Genomic DNA, 18,727 nt, shown 5'->3' with positions numbered 1-18,727 from the left:
TTCTGCCACATTAATTATGTAATTGTTTATTTTTAAAAACTAAGTAAAATTAAATTTAGCTTGTAAAATACTGAAAATGTTGAAATTTTAAAGATGGACAGTGAAAATAAAATGAAGAGGATTCTTATCACTTACTTTTCTGAAGGCCCCTTTTACGCACAACTTTACATGACAATAGTTTGTGTCATATTCGCCCTTTTTCATAATAAGTTGTTCTTTTTAGAATTCTTAATTTGAATTGAAGAGTCTCATATGGGAGATTGAAAACATAAAATATTATATAGTAACTTTATTTTTGATAAAAGTGCTATGATTTTTATAATTTACATATTTTTCTTCTCCTTTTTTTCTTCATATTTTATGTTTATTCTTTTTCCTTTTTTTTCCAATTTGACATTTGCGTTAATTACACTAAGACCCCTTTTGAAAATGAAAAGGTACACTTTTTTCTAAAAAGATTTTAAAATTACACTTAAACTCCGTCGAAAATTCATTGTTTATACCTGACTCCTTGTCGCCATGATTTGGACAAAAATACTGATGTTAGAAAAATATATATAAATTTTTAATTTTACCCATCGATCAACATTTCACTGTAATATTTTTATACTTATAAGGAATCAATATTATACATATAAAGTCAAAATGGTGTAATTGTAATAAAGTAGTGCTTCCAACCTATAATCACTGGATATAAATATTACAAAGGAATGTTAAACGAGAAATAAAATAAAAAATTTATGTAAATTTTTTACTCTTGTCCGTATTTTTCATCTTAATTAACCCAAACGGAAGGGAGTCAGGTGTAAAAAGAGAATTTTCGGAGGGAGTGTAAGTGCAATTTTAGAACTTTTTTAGCAAAAAGTATAATTTTACATTTTCAAAGGGGGTCTAAGTATAATTAATCCTGAAATTGGGATGGATGTGGGGGTGCGTCCGAAATATGGATCAAAATTTATTTTTTAATACATATTTCAAGTTAATAAATATTAAAAACTTTTCAGAAACATTGCAGAAAATGATAAAATTAAAGAACATATACACATTGTAATCATAAAAATAAAATTTAAACACATTACCTTTATCTATTTGATTCTTAGATATATCTACTTTAATTCTGTATCATTTGTGCCAAATAAAATAATTTGGAATTATTATTTGATGTAGTTGATATGAAAAGTAAGGGTAAATTACAATGGGAGTCCCCTGAAATTTATCATAATTACAAATACGTACTCTCTTGTTATTTAAAAATTTATAAATACCCCCCTAAAATTACAAATACCTTAACAAGTATCCCTTGTATATAACAACGCATTGTAGGGGTTATATGTAATTTCAGGAATTATTTATAAGGGGAACACATATTAATTTACCCTAAAACTAAACAACTATAGTATTTATCTTTAACTATGTGTTCTGAAATGTCTTTATTACTTTAATACATGTGCATAAAATATTAGTAATTTAGCGTAATATTAAATTAATTATTATTAATAAAAATAGTTAAGCTGCGCACACTAAATTATATATTTGTAGAATAAATATAAAAGGTTTTCTAGAAAAATTAAGAAACAGTATAATTTCTCCAGTTTTGTGAGAAAATAATATTTAAAAAAAAGAATAACAAAGAAACAGAGTGTTCTATTAATAAAGGATGAAAATGTCATTTCTCAGCTTATGCAAAATGGTAGATCCAAAAAGTTGTTGGGCATGTGAGTCACCAACCAATTCAAAAGTTCTAAGTCTCCTTTTTTGAAAAGTTTTGAGGACGACATTTCCCATAATTTATGCATTGGGGCTCTTTCTGCAATTTTTGAAATTTACCGGGGTGGGTGGTTAAATTCATTGAAAACTTATATACATCTTATCCAAAACTTATCAATAAATCTTAAATTTTGTTCATTTTTCGTTATTGACGTCAGCACGCATCCTATTTCAATTGGAAACAAAAAGTTTGAATGACCTATAAATCTTTGAGCTTTCTTTTCCAAACAGAACAACTGATTTTTAGAATGATGAACACCTTGTAAAATAAGAAATCGATCCCATTATAGGACGCATAAGTCATTATATATTGGTGATCGTATATATTAATTTTTCATATAATATTGGTGCACAAGGACGACACATATGCTACTTTAATTATATCACAATTATTTGAATATAACATTATTTGTGACTATGGGAACCTATAAAATTTTCATTTGACGTTAAATGGAACCATATGTCAAAGCCATAATGATTTACACATTGAACCTACTCAAAAAACACATCATACTTCCTAACATGGACAATATTGCCGAGGTGTAAACCATGAATGAGACCCTTAAACTTGACATGTCAATGAATGACACCTTTATTCTGCTATGCCCTACTCAAATCCCACCCATTTGGGCCCATAATTTTTTTTAAAAAAAAGGAAAATTAAATACAATTAAAATAAGGAAACAAACACTCAAGTTAATTAATCAATTATTTATTTATTTATTTATTTATTATGATAAATAAATAATTAATTTTAAAATAAATATTGATGTCCCTAAAACTAAATAGTACAATTCAAAAATGAATAATGCTCAGGCCCAAGGTCCTCTAGCAAACATAAAGGCCCAATAGCAACTAGGCCAAACTAAAGAGTCTCTATGTGTATCTTAAGTGGCACCCACATCAGTCGGACGCCTCATAAGATCGGTGTAACTTTGGCCACCTTAATCAGGATACTTGATACGTCAACCAAGAGTAAATCTTCAAACTCTAAGATTTCGGGATTTTACGAGAGGCCAATACCAGAACTACATTGTCAAGGATCATAGACATCCTCATTCACAAAGGACGTCTTTATCCATAGAAAACTCTTTATTTGGGGAGATATCTCTATCCTAAAAAAATGTGGGATAATGGCGGCCAATGGATAATTCCCTCCCTGAATCCGTGGGAGTCCGAACTTATCCCAATGATCGGGGAATGCTGCCTGTAATTCTCGAACTCCCCCATTCAAGAAGGGTGGTCTTTCAATTACAACTACACACGAGAAAACGTGCACTATAATACATTTAAATTCTTTTACTATGTTACTATTCTTGAAATTTCTTTTATTCATGAACTGACTTGAGTGTTAGAATGTTAAATTTTTTTTTTTTTTTCCAGGTTCTTGTTCATAAAGCTTGCAAGTCGAGATCAAAGATCTCAAGTCGGACCCGTTAAAAATAAGCGTGTTTTGCTCACATCAAGCATGTTTGCAAAAGACCATCGTCTTGTGAGAAACAAGAAGCAACTAAAAACACTAGCATTTGCCTTAGTGAGCAGATACAAAATTGCTATCTCCTCTAATTAATTTTCTTTTTTTTCTTTTGTTTTGGTCATTCGTCATCATATTTTTATTAATATTTTTATAATGTAAAATAAGAGGTAGATGTTTTTTAAGAGCGTTGGGATAAACAAAAGTTGAAAGAAAAGTGCTTTAATTGGGTGGACTTAAGGTTAAACATTATAGCACCACAATTTTTAATTGTGAAAAAGTTTTAGGAGCGATCTACTTATCGTTTCAATTTTTTTCACGAGAAGCGCCCCACTCTTCACGCTATCATCGAGAGGGGCCACCATTCATTATGAAATTCTATCAATTTCTAACTGTCCGGAATTTTTTTAATTTATCCATTTTTAGTTGATTTTAGTAAATTTGCATATTTCTTATAGTTGCCGTTTGTCCCTCATATTTTAGCCAAATTTTATAAATTTATGAGACAGTCTAAAATTTAATCTATTTCAAACCTGTGTTATCTAAATTATGACTCTTTCTTTTAAGTATTTGCAAACTTTATTATGACAATTCCTTCCATAATAAAATATTATTCTTCAATTCCGAGCTCTCAAAATATTGGAGGCGTGTATTTTCTCTATTCTTTCAATTTTCAGTACTCCCTCTCAATCTCTTTAGGCTTTCTACATGATGAGATTTAAGCAGTATAGATAATTTTAAAATTACAATTCAATCATAATCAGCTACAGTAATAGGCTTTAGCTACTAATACCAGGCCGATTCAAAACAAAACAAACAAAAAATTAAAGGTGATTAAGTGGGATATACCAACTAATAACTTAGAGTAAAGGTGGCCTTATTTGCAATTATAACATTATAGATGTCTAGAAACAAAATATTTTTTTAAATGAAGTTCCATTTATTGGTATATGTGAGTAACGCAAGATGAAAATGTAAAATTTATGTAAATTTACTCAATGCATAACAAATTATTTTTCTGAATCCTTTCACCAGAAAAAAATAGAAATTTTCGCTACATTAATAATTATAATTAAAAAAAATCGTGGTAAATATAAATTCATAATAGCTTTGCAACAACCATTAGTCATTATTTCTGTTAAGTGTGGTCAAAATCTTTGACATGGCCAAAATTATGGTAAATGTTGTGGCTATGACCAAAAACTATAACTAATATTGATTAGTCGTGATAAAAATTTAAATATTTACTTTGATTTTATTTAACCGTGATAATAATATTAATTTATTATGAGTTAAAATTATGATAATTTATAATGTAGTAAAAATTTAATTTTTTTATAATGTTCCCACTTAACTAATAGTCTGAAAATTGTCGATTCTTAATCGACTTGATCTACATTGTCATTGAAATTAGAAGTCAAGAAAATCCGAATCTTAGTTGAAATTCATAAAGAATTTTAAAAAGCATTATCTTTATATAATCTTGTGTAAAAATTTATGCTACAAAATCTAAAAGTAAAAGAAATCACCTTTTGTTAGCATTAGACTTGTTTATATTTTATACAAAATTACAATAATATCTTGTCCACTGAAAATGAAAACAAACGTACGCATTTGCCAATAAAATCTAGCTTAATTGAGGAAGTTGAGGCCTTATAACCTTAAAGGTCATGGTTAAACTCCGGTATATGTGTGGGATGATCTTCAGTAATAGTAGGTGTTGGTTAGATTTAATTTATTCGATAATATTGATCGAAATATGATTATTATAATAATCTTAATTAGATATTAATATTTAATAAAAATAATTATAATTAATTTATTTTAATTAATAATAACTTATCGCTCTTATTAAAAAAAAAGGGCCGGACGCAATTAGAATGTAGTTAGAATTGGGCTCGTCTTAGATAACTTCTCAAGGATGTGGGCATCAAAATTTTCTTTTTATAGGTCTTTGAGTTCAAATTTAAATAAAAATATAATTGTAGTTGGGCCAAGACTGAAGTAATGTGAGGAAATCCGGCCCAAAAAGGAATGCCGGTCAAGCTAATCAGATGATAGTACTGTACCTTTGTTATATATCTAATTTAAAAAAAAAGCAATCAATCACAGAAAAGAAAAGTAGAATATTATTTAATATAATTTACATTGTATAACCAAATTTAATTTGAATGAAGAAAGGTAAATCTAAAATAAAGATAGGACGCAATTATAACTAGGTTGAATTCTAGCTCAAAAGGGATTTGGTTAGAGTTGAACACATCACAAACAGTATTAATATATTTTCATATGTTTAACGTATTATTTTTTTTAAAAAAATAATGAATTATAGGGATAAATATATTTTTGGTTCTCAAATATAGTCACTACTACAATTTTAGTTTTCGAACAATTTAAAGTTGCAATTTCGGTTCTTAAACTTTAATTTTTTTGTGCTTTTGGTCCTTTCGTTAACTTTTCCGTTAACTTAACGGAAATTTCATTTAAAGTGAAAAAAATTGCCGTATTTCCTTCCTTATGTGCATAAAAAAAGTTTGGCCCAAATAGGCCCAAACGATCCAAAATGAAAAAAGAAACGAGGGGCTCGTAACATCCTAGAAGGCCTAAGTCATGAGAGGCCCAAAAATACTTGATAGACGATCTTGACAGGTGCCCCTAGAAAACAGACAGGCGGGTGCCCATGGCAGGTGCCCGCTAGAAAGTAGACAGGTTGGTGGCCTTGGCGGGTTGCCCCCAGAAAATAGATTGGCAAGGGAAGGAGGTTGAAGGCATCCCCCTCTCATTTAACCCATGAAGAGATCTAAAACCCAAGTCAGGGCCACCAATCCATGATGAGAACGGCCTGCTGAAAATTACCAAGCTCAACCCAAGAGAAGCCCAGAACACTAAAAATGGCCTAAGAAGGAGGCTTGACACCAGGCCTGCCTTCCAAGCCCAGCCCTGGGGGAATGGAAACGCCCTCAAGAAATTGGAAATCGTCTTGCTATTTCGTTGCAACTCTCAACTCGTGCTTTTGCCATATTTTACTCATAAAATTCTTATTTTTATTTAATTTTACATTTCAGCATTCTTCAAGAGAGACATCTTCCATCTATCAAGAGGGACGGACGCCTTCTCCAGTCCTCCAAAAGGGACACCTTCAGTCCACCAAGAGGGACACCCTCTAAAATCTGAAAAATCACTCTTTATTCTTACTTTAGCATTCAAATTGCACTCTTAGCACAATTTCTCTCACAAAATTGTTTACTCTATCACAATTTCTCATTATATTTTATTTCTTATAATTTATTTTCTCCTAAATCCAATACTAACTTGGGAATCGGAGTGCTAACGCCTTTTTTGCAGGCTGCTCTTCATAATTGACATTCGCTTCGACACAAGCTTTGACCATAGTCCATATCAATTGGACCCGTACGTTTTTTGAACGAATCACTCCTTTTTTTTAATTTTTTACTTATTCTCTTTTGAACTTTGAAGAAAAATAGAAAAAATAGATATATTAGATTACAACTTGAAAAACACCACAAAATGAGAGAAAAATAATAATTTTTTCCACTTTAAATGAAATTTCCGTTAAGATTAACGGAAAAGTTAACTAAAGGACCAAAAGTGCCAAAAAGAGTTAAAGTTAAAGGACAAAAAATGCAACCTTAAATTGTTTGAGAACCAAAATCGCATCAATTACTATATTTAAGGACCAAAAATACATTTATCCCGAAATTATATGATAAGTGAATTATAATTTATTATATAATTATATTTTTTTTTAAAAAAAGTCATTTGTGGATAAAACTTTTGCATGAGGAGAATACTGGAGCATGTGGAGACAAGATTGGTGGGACTCCGACCCCACCATCAAATGGCCTTTCTTGACTTGTAACAATATTTGATTGTCACTTTTTAGGTTTCTTTTCACACTCACTTCTTTCATTCCGTCGGCAGCTGTAATTTAATTCATCCAATAACGTTTTAATTTTTCACTCGGTTCCCTTTCAAGATCTTGGTTATTATGTGGGATAATTACATTATTTTTTTTAATTTGATATAATTACATATATACTTTTTATAATTTAAAAAATAAGTTAGTAATCAGCGAATTGGAGATAAATATAGATTTTAATTCAATTTTTTTGCTAATATTATGTGAATTTTGCTAATAGAGGAGTCTATTTGTTATTTGTTAGATATAAACAAACGTTACGGATATTAAATGTAATTTTTCAAACCACATAATATTTACATATGATTACACCAGACTTAAGGAAAATACAGTACAATTAATGTCCCTTATCATTATTTACTATAGTAGTACTTTATCACCTTAAAAATTCTTTCTGCATTCTCTTTTTCTAACCTTCTTGCTATTTATCTGTATTAATATAAGAAAAAAAAAAGATATTTTTTTACTCATAAACGATAATTTGTGACATTATAATATTAGTCTTTTTGTTATATTGATAATACCGTTAAGTTGATTTTTTTAATTTATTTTTATTTTTATTTTTATAGATGTGTCCCATGTGTGATATGTGCGAGATGAAGGTGTTGTGGGAGTGGGGTCTGAGTTTCTTCGACACCATCCATGTACCTCTGCAATTGTCTTCCTATCCTGATTGTCTTGTGTACTACCGGAAAGATTGCCATAAAAGGAGCAACTCTGTCCTCCCTCTGCACAAGACCTACATATTCGTAGACAATTGATCTACTCTAATTATGTTAAAAACTCCGACTCTTCAAATTTGGGTCGAGTTAAATTAATTATATAATAAATGTATTATATTTATTATTTATATTATGAATTGTAACGGAGTGTGGTAACACTTTTAGTATGATTGATATTAAATAAGGTTAATTATACATAAAACTCTTTTTGAAAATGTGAAATTATATTTTCTCCAAAAAAAAATTTAAAATTATACTCACGTCTGTTTTAAAATTACCGGTTACATCTGACCCGTTTTCTTTAGGTTTGGACGAAAATTGTTGAAAATAGTAAAAAAGTATATAGAATTTTAATTTTATCCTTCATTTAACATTCTCATGTAATAATTTTGTACTTATAAAGGAAAAATTGTAATGACGATAACCTCATTCCATATATATACATATATTAAATTTATCTCTTTATATTACAAAAATATATATGGAAATGTAAAATGAGGGGCCAAATTAAAATTTTATGTATTTTTCTTTTTTTGCTAACATCCAAACTCGAACGAGAACGGGTCAACTGTAAACCGAGAATTTTTAGAAGGGATGCAAATGTAACTTCGAAACATTTATTAAGAAAAATACAATTGCACGTTTTTTGAGGGGATTTAAATATAATTCACCCTTTTAAATATGATCAAACTTGATTTGATTAATTTTATCGTATTAATTTATTTAACTTAAGAATATTAGAATCCAAACTATACTGTTAAACGGATATATCATCTAAAATCTAAGCTTGCGGAGAGAAAAATTATTTAATATTAATGATGCTTCCTAAAATTATTGGGTCAAGCCCTAAAATTAGGCACACTAGCATATCCGGTTAAAAGCCCAACTGGATCACTAGCAGGACGGATAAAGCCCATCAACAGGAAAGAAAGGCTCACAAGCTTACCTATTACTTTTCTGAATTGACAGATTCAAGAAATAAACTCATTTCAGCTGGACATGTCAGCATACATTTGGAAAGATATGTCATACACCTTGCTAATACATTTGTACGATACCCTAAAATATCTCCAGGTCGTTCCGGGTAAATTGGGCTTAAATGAGCTGGAAAGATTGTGGATAACTAATTTTCAGAAAAATACACAGGTTTGGCAGGTTTTGATCCACCTCACGTATCTCAGTTAATTCTTATCCAAATCACTAACGGTTTGTTGCTTGTGATAGCCCACTCATAAAGCTTTCCAATGTCGTACTACATTTAGCAATTGGTCTTGTAACCAACTCTGTACAAGCCTTAATAGACGCCTCGTGCAGATTTTTGAAAAACAATATCAATATCACTCTCATTCTCAAACTCTCCCTTGCTAGCATTACTCTCTCCCTTCTTTTAAGTTATTTCAGGCTCATAAATTGCACCCCGCATGAATATTCACCATTTTCTTACTCTATTTCAAATTTTCTCTTTTATTTCTTCTTGAATCGTTACTGACTTAAATATCAAAGTGTTAACATCTGTTTTGTAGGGCTAGTCCTTCGATCATCTAAAGATTTTTCTAAAGATCCTTCGACCCTTGTGGTTTGGCCAAATTTTTAGTACAGATCAATTAATATCTTAACACCTTCTAATTACATGACCACTTTATGTAAAACTTTAAACTATTAAAAAAAATCATTTAATGTTAATATTTAACAATAATAGCATTAAAGCAATGCAGTTCCACCATCCATCAGTCATCTTCTCTTGTTAGCCCTTCATGGCCAGCTTAAATTAATAAATGACAGCTTTTCTAATATTAATTAGACACTTGCTACTTAATAAATGTAATTATGACATATGAAAAATACATGAAGTGATACTGATAGGATGTTTTAACTAATCAAATATTTATTTAGATTTAAAAATGATAATATAAGATATATTATTATTAATTATTTGTGTGAGTAGAATGATCTCATCAATGACCGCTCTATTTTTTTTTTTAATCATTACATGTAAAACTTTATTTAATTTTATTTATCTTTCTTAATTGTATATAACATTGGAGACTTAAGCATTAATCTTCACTTCTCCTCCCAAATTATAACATTAATCCATGAGTATGACACTCTTTTAACTATAAGTGTCTTTGTAAATGTTAGATATATAAAATATTTTTAAAAATTTATATAATTTTGTAAATTGAGAGATATGAGATGAAACGTATCTAAAAATAAAATGAAAGAACGTGTACAATAAATGTATGTGCCCATCGAACTTAGGCCATCATTAATTGAGAAAAAGAAATGCCTTTTCCATTGTGATGCAAATAAACATTGAATCGAGAAACAAACTAACAATAATGTAAGGTTGAGATTTCACATCCAAAAAGTTGTGAGTTTGAGTTTAAGAAATATAAATATTTAGTCTAATTTTAATAATAGTAAGTTACTTATTTATTTATTTAAAATTTGCTTATTAATTTAAAAATATCTATATATTTAAAAAAATAAAAAAAAAGAAAGAAAAAAAGAAAGAAAGAAAGAAAGAAATGAACTGACCCACAGAGAAAAAGTGGAGACCAATCTGATGATAATATTTAATGTTTATGGACCAGTAACCTTTACATCCACACACGAAATGTTGCAAGGTCCAAAAATGTCCTAACCAAATCAGATAATTGCAAGACAAAGAGGTACTGTATGTAGTACATAAGAGATAAATGTTATAATTCGTCCTTCACCATATGAGAAGACTTCGACAAATTATGTATTACGGTCTGCTTAAACTAGGGTTTTGGATAAAATATACATGGGATTGATCCAAAGACTCGAAGCATTAGAACAAACATTTATATATTTTTTTGTTATAATTAAAAGTAAAAATAATAATGCATATTAATTAATTAAAATTGCGCAACGATTAACTATTATCCTTGGGGAAAAAAGCAATTTTATTTCTGTAAGTTTTCTTTTTCAGTAAAGTTTATTTCTGTAAGTTACGAAGTGGACAAATTAAAATTCGTATTTTGGTCTATAACTTAATAAATTATGGTAATTTTAGTCCTTTTCGGCCAATTTGGCATGAAAAATTCATATTATCAACCATGTCAATATCTAAATTGGGACTTTCGGTGAATTTGATGATGTGGCAGTCTAAGTTGTAATTTTTAATTGCAATTTTGGTCCTATACCTCTAAGGAGTTGACATTTTTTGTTGTCTAATTTTGGATGTATATAGACATTTTAGTCTTCTTATCTTTCAGAATAGTAATATTTTTATTTTAACTATTCTGCCATATAATAAATAGATTAAGATAAAGTAGGTGGCGGGCTAAATAAAAATTTATAAAAAGTATTTGTTTATAAAGCCAGGTAATTAATACACTACGAAAATGAAATAAAAACAGATTAAACTTCTGTAACATCAGAAATACTGAATTTCAAAAATTAACACATAAAAATAAATCCACAACTTTTGAGTAATTTGACTCTACCCCCATCATTTTTACTCTGCCACCTCTTTAATTTGCTAAGATGTTAATATTAATAGTATGAGCTTTTCGATGATTTGATCGTTTAACATAGTCATAGTCAGGCTGAATAAGAGATTCTCAGTCGTATCTCATTGCCTTTAGCTATTTATAGAAAAAAATATTTCATATATAGAATTTGCACATGAGAAAGACGTGATTAAATATTTTTTTTTATTTAATAGCTCAACCTTTTATATTATGTGCTCGTTTAAAATTTTGAAATTTTCGCACGGACGTTGGGCTATTGATAGCCCACCAGAAAATTGATCGGCCAAGTAAATAATTAAACAATCCAAAAAATTAAAAATCAATAGTACCTTTCTTTATATAATATATATCTCTTCACTTTGAATGGAAATTTACATCCTTTTCACAATTATATAGAAACATTATTGGCCCAAACTGGGTACATCGATCAGGCAATTGTGCAATTACCTTTGTACCCTTACAAATGCATGGACTAGTGTATACATATCATACGTACAAGCTTTTAAAGCATGTAAAGCGAAAGAATTGACCATTGATATGTTGAAGAAAGAGGGAATCAGATTCCAGCCACACATTCCGGTGGGGTAACCGGGTACCGGGCCTTGTCGGTGCAGTAGTCGTAGATCATGTGGTTCATGCGCACCCAATGATATCGCCTGGCTTGATCCGGGTTCAGCTCTTGGTAAGCCGCACCTTCCCACCAGTTATTTAGGTTCGAGGCACAGCTCGTGGGCCCTGGTGCCAGACAACCTTCGATGTCGAAATCCTTGTAGTAAGCGTAGAATGGAGCTTTACTCCAATCTATCTTCTCGAGGCCGCCCCTCGTTGCCCAATCGTCGGCCTCCCAAAGAGTGGAGTAGACTGCCATTGGCTGGAATTTAGGGAACGGAACTCCTTTAGCTTCGTTGTTCTTGTAAACCCTAATCGGCACCTCATCCACTGAGAAGCTGCACAGTTTGCAAAGTTGTTAGACATATGAAATACTAAACGGTTCAAATTTTCAATCACTTAACTTTTAGATGATGTGGTCGTTTAATAAAATTGACATTTTGACAAAATTTATTAGAAATATTAAATATTAAATAATTATCTTCTCTAATACTTTGATCAATAATCACCTTTTAGATAAGACCGTCATCCAGCAAAATTAGTCAATGCACATTAATTTAGCTAAAGTACTCTGCTGTCGTATCCTATCGTGGGGGACGTGTTATTTAATTTAAACACATGAAAAAGAGTGTGAGAGTACAAATGTTAGATTAAATTTGACTATATTACCATATGTTAATAATGTTTCATAATTGAATGATGTGGATGCCAATCGACTTACACGACATGATGATGGTTCCACAAAATGGAGTAGGTGTGGAAATCTGCGGAGGGATCGAACCAGAGGTTTATCCTTTGCTCCCTATCACCTTTTCCGTGAGCATAAACGTTTGTCTGGACGGTGTAAGGCTGTCCCGACCGGTTTCCCAGGAACTCAAAATCCAGCTCGTCTCGTACCGTGTCCGTGTCCGAATTCATCTATCACACAATCCATCATTCAAAACATGCAAAAATGAGAAGTAAAAAAGCACTTCTCAATCGCGCGAATAGTAATTAACGTACGTAGAATGCGGTGACTGTTCCGGCAGAGTCACCGGGGACGAGCTTGATCTTCATGCTCACACGTCCGAACAAATACCTGTACTTGGAACCAAACCCGCAACCTAAAATTCAAACGTTAATGGATTTAGAGCCACTACACATACTATAATTAATATTGTCATAAAAACAAACTTAAAATGATTCTGTCAGAAATTACAAGTTGTACCTGAGTTTTGGTCAAGAATGAGCTGAATAGCGTTTCCTCCTTCGATTTGGCGAATGTGAGAGTCCGACCAGGTGACACGGAAATCCTGCAGAAACGTTGCCGGTCTACCAATCACAGTGCGTGAAAATAATGCAAGAAAACATAGTATTAGCCCTGACCACCAAACTGATCCTGTCATTATTTTTTTTGTTTTTGACAAAATATAAGAATAAAATATGTATTCTATGACCCGTTCGTGTGTGTGTATGTTTTGTGATATATAAAAATAATAAAATGTGGGGGTTATTTATATAAGCGTAAGTAGAGAGAGAAAGGGGAATTAGAGAGTTTAGCTTTCCATACAGCTAATGGTAAGCCGTCGGTGGACCCGCCATCTCTCTCTACCCAACCCTATTATTGTCATCGCCACTTTGATGTATCCTGCTATTTCTTTCATTAATCCCTGTCTCTTTTGCCCAATTATTTCACTTCTTTTTTCTCTTTTTTTTTACCTCCCAATTTTTGGGGTTTGATTTTCTCCTACCCTATTCTTCTTTGTTATCATTTGGTGCAGAAGTACTGTATTTTAGGGTCGTATGGTTTTGTTTCTGCATATATTGATTTTCGTAACTTAGTCTTATAATTTTAAAATTTTAGTAATTATAATCATTTTTTGATTAATTTAACAAAAAAATTGTATGTGACTTATACATGTGTAATTACATTTTAATTTTAGTCTTATCATTTAGGGGAAGTGACATTTGGACCTGCACGAGTTGATGCAAGACTAGATTGCAATTTAATTGAGTCATGTACATATTATATATAAATTTTCGGCCAAATTGCTCAAAAAAAATTCAAATTAACAAAATTATAAAATTACAGAAATAAATTGTGAAATCAATACGTGCAAGATCAAAAATGCCACCGTCTAAATTATAAGATTAAAAAATCACAATTTTTTCTAAATATATAATGTTATCTTATACACATAACATAGATATGTTAAATGAAATAAAATATGTAATAAAATTGAAACAAAAAATCCACTCCAATTTGCATATGTATCAATATTTGTGGAGACATTAAATCAAAATGTGCTTTTATATATAAAACAAAATATTCTGGTGCTAGTGCGATATGTCATGTTAATGTTTTCACTGTTGAAATCAATTCTTTATTGACATGGGAACAGCAAATGGATTTTACATGTTTTCACATTTTTATTTTTATTTTTACTTTTTTGGGTGTCACGCAGTGTATATTGAATGTAAGGGTACTTATCCACTGAAAATAAATTAAAAAGAGTTTACATTTTTTTAATTATTTATAAGTTATATTTTTGAACCAGTTCTTAAATTTATTTAATTTAAAAATTATAATTTTTTTTTCCTACCAACTATTCAGCTTATTGGTAAACCTGTACGTATATATCAAGTTCTTTTTCTCTAATACTTCAATTTTTTTTCTTTCATTTTTTATTTTTATATTCAAATACTTTTAATTTTCATTATAATCAATCTTTCAAAATTTCTCGAAAATTTATTCTTACTACAAAATTAGAAGTTATTGAAAATATTCTCTTAGTATCGTCGCGCTCAGAACGGGATATTATAATATGTATGTCATTACCGAAATGTGACACTTGAATTATTACAAAAAGCCTGTCACAGTTACTATGAATTATAATTTTTATCAAAACAAACAAAGACGGATGGTACAATTTGTCTGCAGATTTGATTTATAATTAGAGATATATGAGAAGAAGGGTATATTATTTTGTGTACATCGAATGCAAGAAATCCAGAAAGCTTTGTGTTTTGAGACCACATATTTGTAGTAGGGAAGAATAATTCCGTGATAAGTCAAAATTGCAAATTAGTCCCACAATTTAGAGTCATCTAATACTTGACCTCATATTTTACAAAACGTTAGAATTAACTCGGTGTTCTATAAAAATTCCAAAAAGAAAAACGTGACAAAAAAAGATCTCCCTACAATTAGGGTTTTTTTCTTTACCACGTTTTTTTAACTCTTTTTGTATTTTTTTTTAACAAAATATATGGTTTAATTTTTAAATCTCATAGAAAATGGGATCAAATATACAATAATCCTAAATTATATGACTAATTTTGCAATTCTGGCTCCGAAATAACTAGCCAGCTTCCACAGCGATGAGAGCCACCAATGCGGGCCTAGTGTTGGTGGGCCTAACCCTACTCGGCTGGTTTCAGGCTGGCATTTGGGGCAGGCAGCCATCACGCACAAACAACACTACCAAATCTCTCTCACGGTGTCTGAATCCAAGTTTGTGAAATTTTGGGAATAATCAGTTGCACCTGAATTTGAGGTGTGGTGATAGGACCTCCATTTAAATTGTATGGATAATTATATTTACGTCCCTGAATTATGGTCAATTTATATAAATTCATAAATTTTATAGTTTTTATATCATTATAAAAATTATCTATAATAGTAAAGAAGTAAGGGTAGTTTATATGATGACGTTGATATTCTTTGGAGAGTTTATGTATAATTTTTTTAAATAAATAAGTTATTTGTGTAGATAATATTATCATTTTTTATGGATGTATGTGTAATTATTCAAAGGTGTGAGTGGTTTGTGTAAAAAGTCCATATATTAGGAGGTGCGCATAAGAGATTAAGGGAGTGTTTGTGAGCACTTTAGAAAAGTATTTTTCAACTTCTGGCTCCAAAATAGTATTTTTTGAAGTGTTTGGGATGTCAATTTCTGCTTTTGAAGCGTCCAAGAAAAACGTTTTTAGGTCAAAAGCTAGAAGCACCTTCGAGGGAGCTTTTAGCTGCTTTGACTTTGTTGTAAATAAATCCAACTTTATTTTTTACTATTATACCCTTATTATAATAATTTTAATTCAACTTTACTGTTTCCAATTCCTTTTTAGAATTGTATATTTAAAGTTGACGTTAGAGTTTATAAATAATTTGAATAATTTTATAATAACTAAATTTACACTTTCATATATTTGCTATCTTAAAATTTTTACATTTATTTGCTATATCATCTAATTATATTATTTCTTTCACATATTATTATTTAATTATTTAATAATATATATATATGGCAATCATGCAAGTTAATCAATAATTATATTACTTAGTGGAGCATTATTAAATTAAATATATGCTTTTTATTATTTTTAAAAATTAAATATGAAATAAACTAATCAAAATAAAATTTATTATCTTTTATGAAAAAATAATTATTATTGACAAACTACAAGTGAAATAATACACACAAAATAGTACCCTTTTAATAGGAACAAAATGATTTTTAATAAATTAAGCTTATCTTAAAAGTAATTTTTCTCCAAATACTATCCAATTTAATTTTTATTTGCTTTTTACTTTTTTTATAAATAATACCCACTTTTAATTCTACTACAACTTTCTCTATAAAAATTATTTCTCTAAAAGTAGAAATTTTTGCAAGCACTCCCCCAAACATGCGACTGGGGGCTTACCAAATTATTTGGAGTGCACTACAAAAAATAATGTCATTAGCAACATAAAATTCATCGCAATGCGGTGCAATCAATTCCTTACTAATTTACATTTAGCAACAAAATTTTCTTGTTGCTGAATTTGTTAGAAATTTTAATAATGAAATTATTTGTTAGTAAAATTTTGGGAGAAACTTTTTAATTTTTTTGTTAATGTCATCTACAAAATTTTTATAACATTAAAGTTTATTTTTAATTACATAAAAAAAAAAGATTTTGTTTTTAATATTAATTTTAAAACCACAAAAATTAGAATTCCTATCCCTTATTAAATCCATTGCTTATTACCAACAAATCACAAAATTTAGTAGAGGGCCAAGAATTATATTTAATTTATTATTACTGACATCTAGTGGCCCATTTTTAATAATAGTGATAATTTAGTGACATCCGACAATATAATTATAATAAAAATTTACCAATTTAGTGAAAATTATGTCGCTTCATATATATGTTCAGTACTGATATTTATATCTTCGTTTAGTTTTTTGCTGCTAATGTTTCCTTAATACTTACTAGAGCTGCTTCCATCAAATTTAAATTTTTCATAAATTATACGTTTAAATAAGACTTATTTCCTTTCGTATCTAAATTAACTATAAGAAAATGACTAAATTGCAACCAAAGAAAATTATCGTCGAGCTAATTAGAAAGAAAAATTCTCGTTGTTGGTTTATGTTTTTTTATACAAAAAATACTTGCCAATGAATTTATTAGCGAAAATTTACTTGCTAAAGAATTTAGAAACGAATTATTTACAATATATATTCAATAATGTAAATTAACAACGATATTTCGAGAATTCTTTTAGCATCAAATTTTTTTGTAGTTATTAAGTCATTTTCTTGTGATATTTCAAAAATTCTTTTATGTAAACAATCAAATATTTCACTTTTAATATTTTCTATATCTATTCTATATATATAATTGAAGATGGTAGTATTGATGTTTTATAGCTTAGCTATTGGTTCTAACTGCGATTTGTGCATGAGTCGAATCGATTGACGGTTGCTGCACTGCACACAAACGCCGATGCCTGAGCCAGAACCTTTGGCATACTAGTTTTCTCAAGGTTCACCCTTTATTTAAGGGGTGAGCTGCTATTTGAGGACCACAACAACACTACAACTTCACAAAATTTTCAGGAAAAAAAATCATATTGAGAGCAAAATTATGCTAAATTGTGATCCACGTGATATTAGTGTGATTGTACAGACAGATAAATCATTGATATAAAGATATGCTCGAAGCCCTGGAAATAACTTTATATGTATAATATGGTGATATATCTTTTTTTTGTGTTCATGAACTAATCCCATATCATGTTCGTGTTTTACAGGTGTTGCGGAATATAGATTTTTTATGGGTTTTATAGTGTGGTCACGTTGAAATTGACACAGACCTTATTATTCCATTAGTCGAGAGATGGCATCTCGAAACTCATACTTTCCGTTCTTCATTGGTAAGGCGACAGTTACACTTCAGGACATCACCACCCCATTTTCATTAAAAAATAAAAAGAGTTCGCATTTTTAAAATAATTTTCCCACGAAGGAGGTGCTACGAAAATCAATTTTTTGTGTTCCAAAATTACCCTTTAATTGATAAGATAACTGAATTATCCAACTTTCCACATTTTATATTAACTTAACTGTCCAATTAATATTTTGTCTTATTTATAATGAATTTTAAAATATGAAAAAATTATTTATTAGATACATGCATGAATAGTGTGCCATGACAGTTAGAATTAGTTATTGCTAACTCGACACCAATACAAGTAGCTCTATGGCAAACTGCACGTATTTTTTTTTTTTTTTCTGTTTAAACTTTTTGGTGCTCAAAGTTTGAGTAGCTTTGACTCTCTGGTCACTACCATAAATCAGGATATGCCCTCAATAGCGTAAGTCCCTTATAAAGGTAGTCACAAATTACCCATCAATACAATCCTTATATCGATAAAAGAAATTAAATGAACAACTATTGA

At 29.8% G+C, this 18,727-nt stretch overlaps 1 protein-coding gene across 1 annotated transcript; it reads right to left on the bottom strand.

Moving 5' to 3' along the window:
• Window positions 1–11,715: 11,715 nt before the first annotated feature.
• Window positions 11,716–13,484, bottom strand: LOC105158568 (putative xyloglucan endotransglucosylase/hydrolase protein 7). The gene is made up of 4 exons (XM_011075357.3): window positions 13,220–13,484; window positions 13,015–13,115; window positions 12,734–12,930; window positions 11,716–12,350 (listed from the first exon to the last, which is right to left on the bottom strand). The coding sequence occupies exons 1-4, from the start codon at window positions 13,395–13,397 to the stop codon at window positions 11,960–11,962; spliced, it is 867 nt and encodes a 288-aa protein (XP_011073659.1). The 5' UTR covers window positions 13,398–13,484; the 3' UTR covers window positions 11,716–11,959.
• Window positions 13,485–18,727: the final 5,243 nt, after the last annotated feature.

Source organism: Sesamum indicum, linkage group LG13 (genome assembly GCF_026168435.1).
Source record: "Sesamum indicum cultivar Baizhima isolate 11 linkage group LG13, ASM2616843v1, whole genome shotgun sequence".
Taxonomy (NCBI): domain Eukaryota; kingdom Viridiplantae; phylum Streptophyta; class Magnoliopsida; order Lamiales; family Pedaliaceae; genus Sesamum; species Sesamum indicum.
The sequence above is the reverse complement of the archived record's forward strand: the minus strand, read 5'-3'. Positions and strand labels throughout refer to the sequence as shown.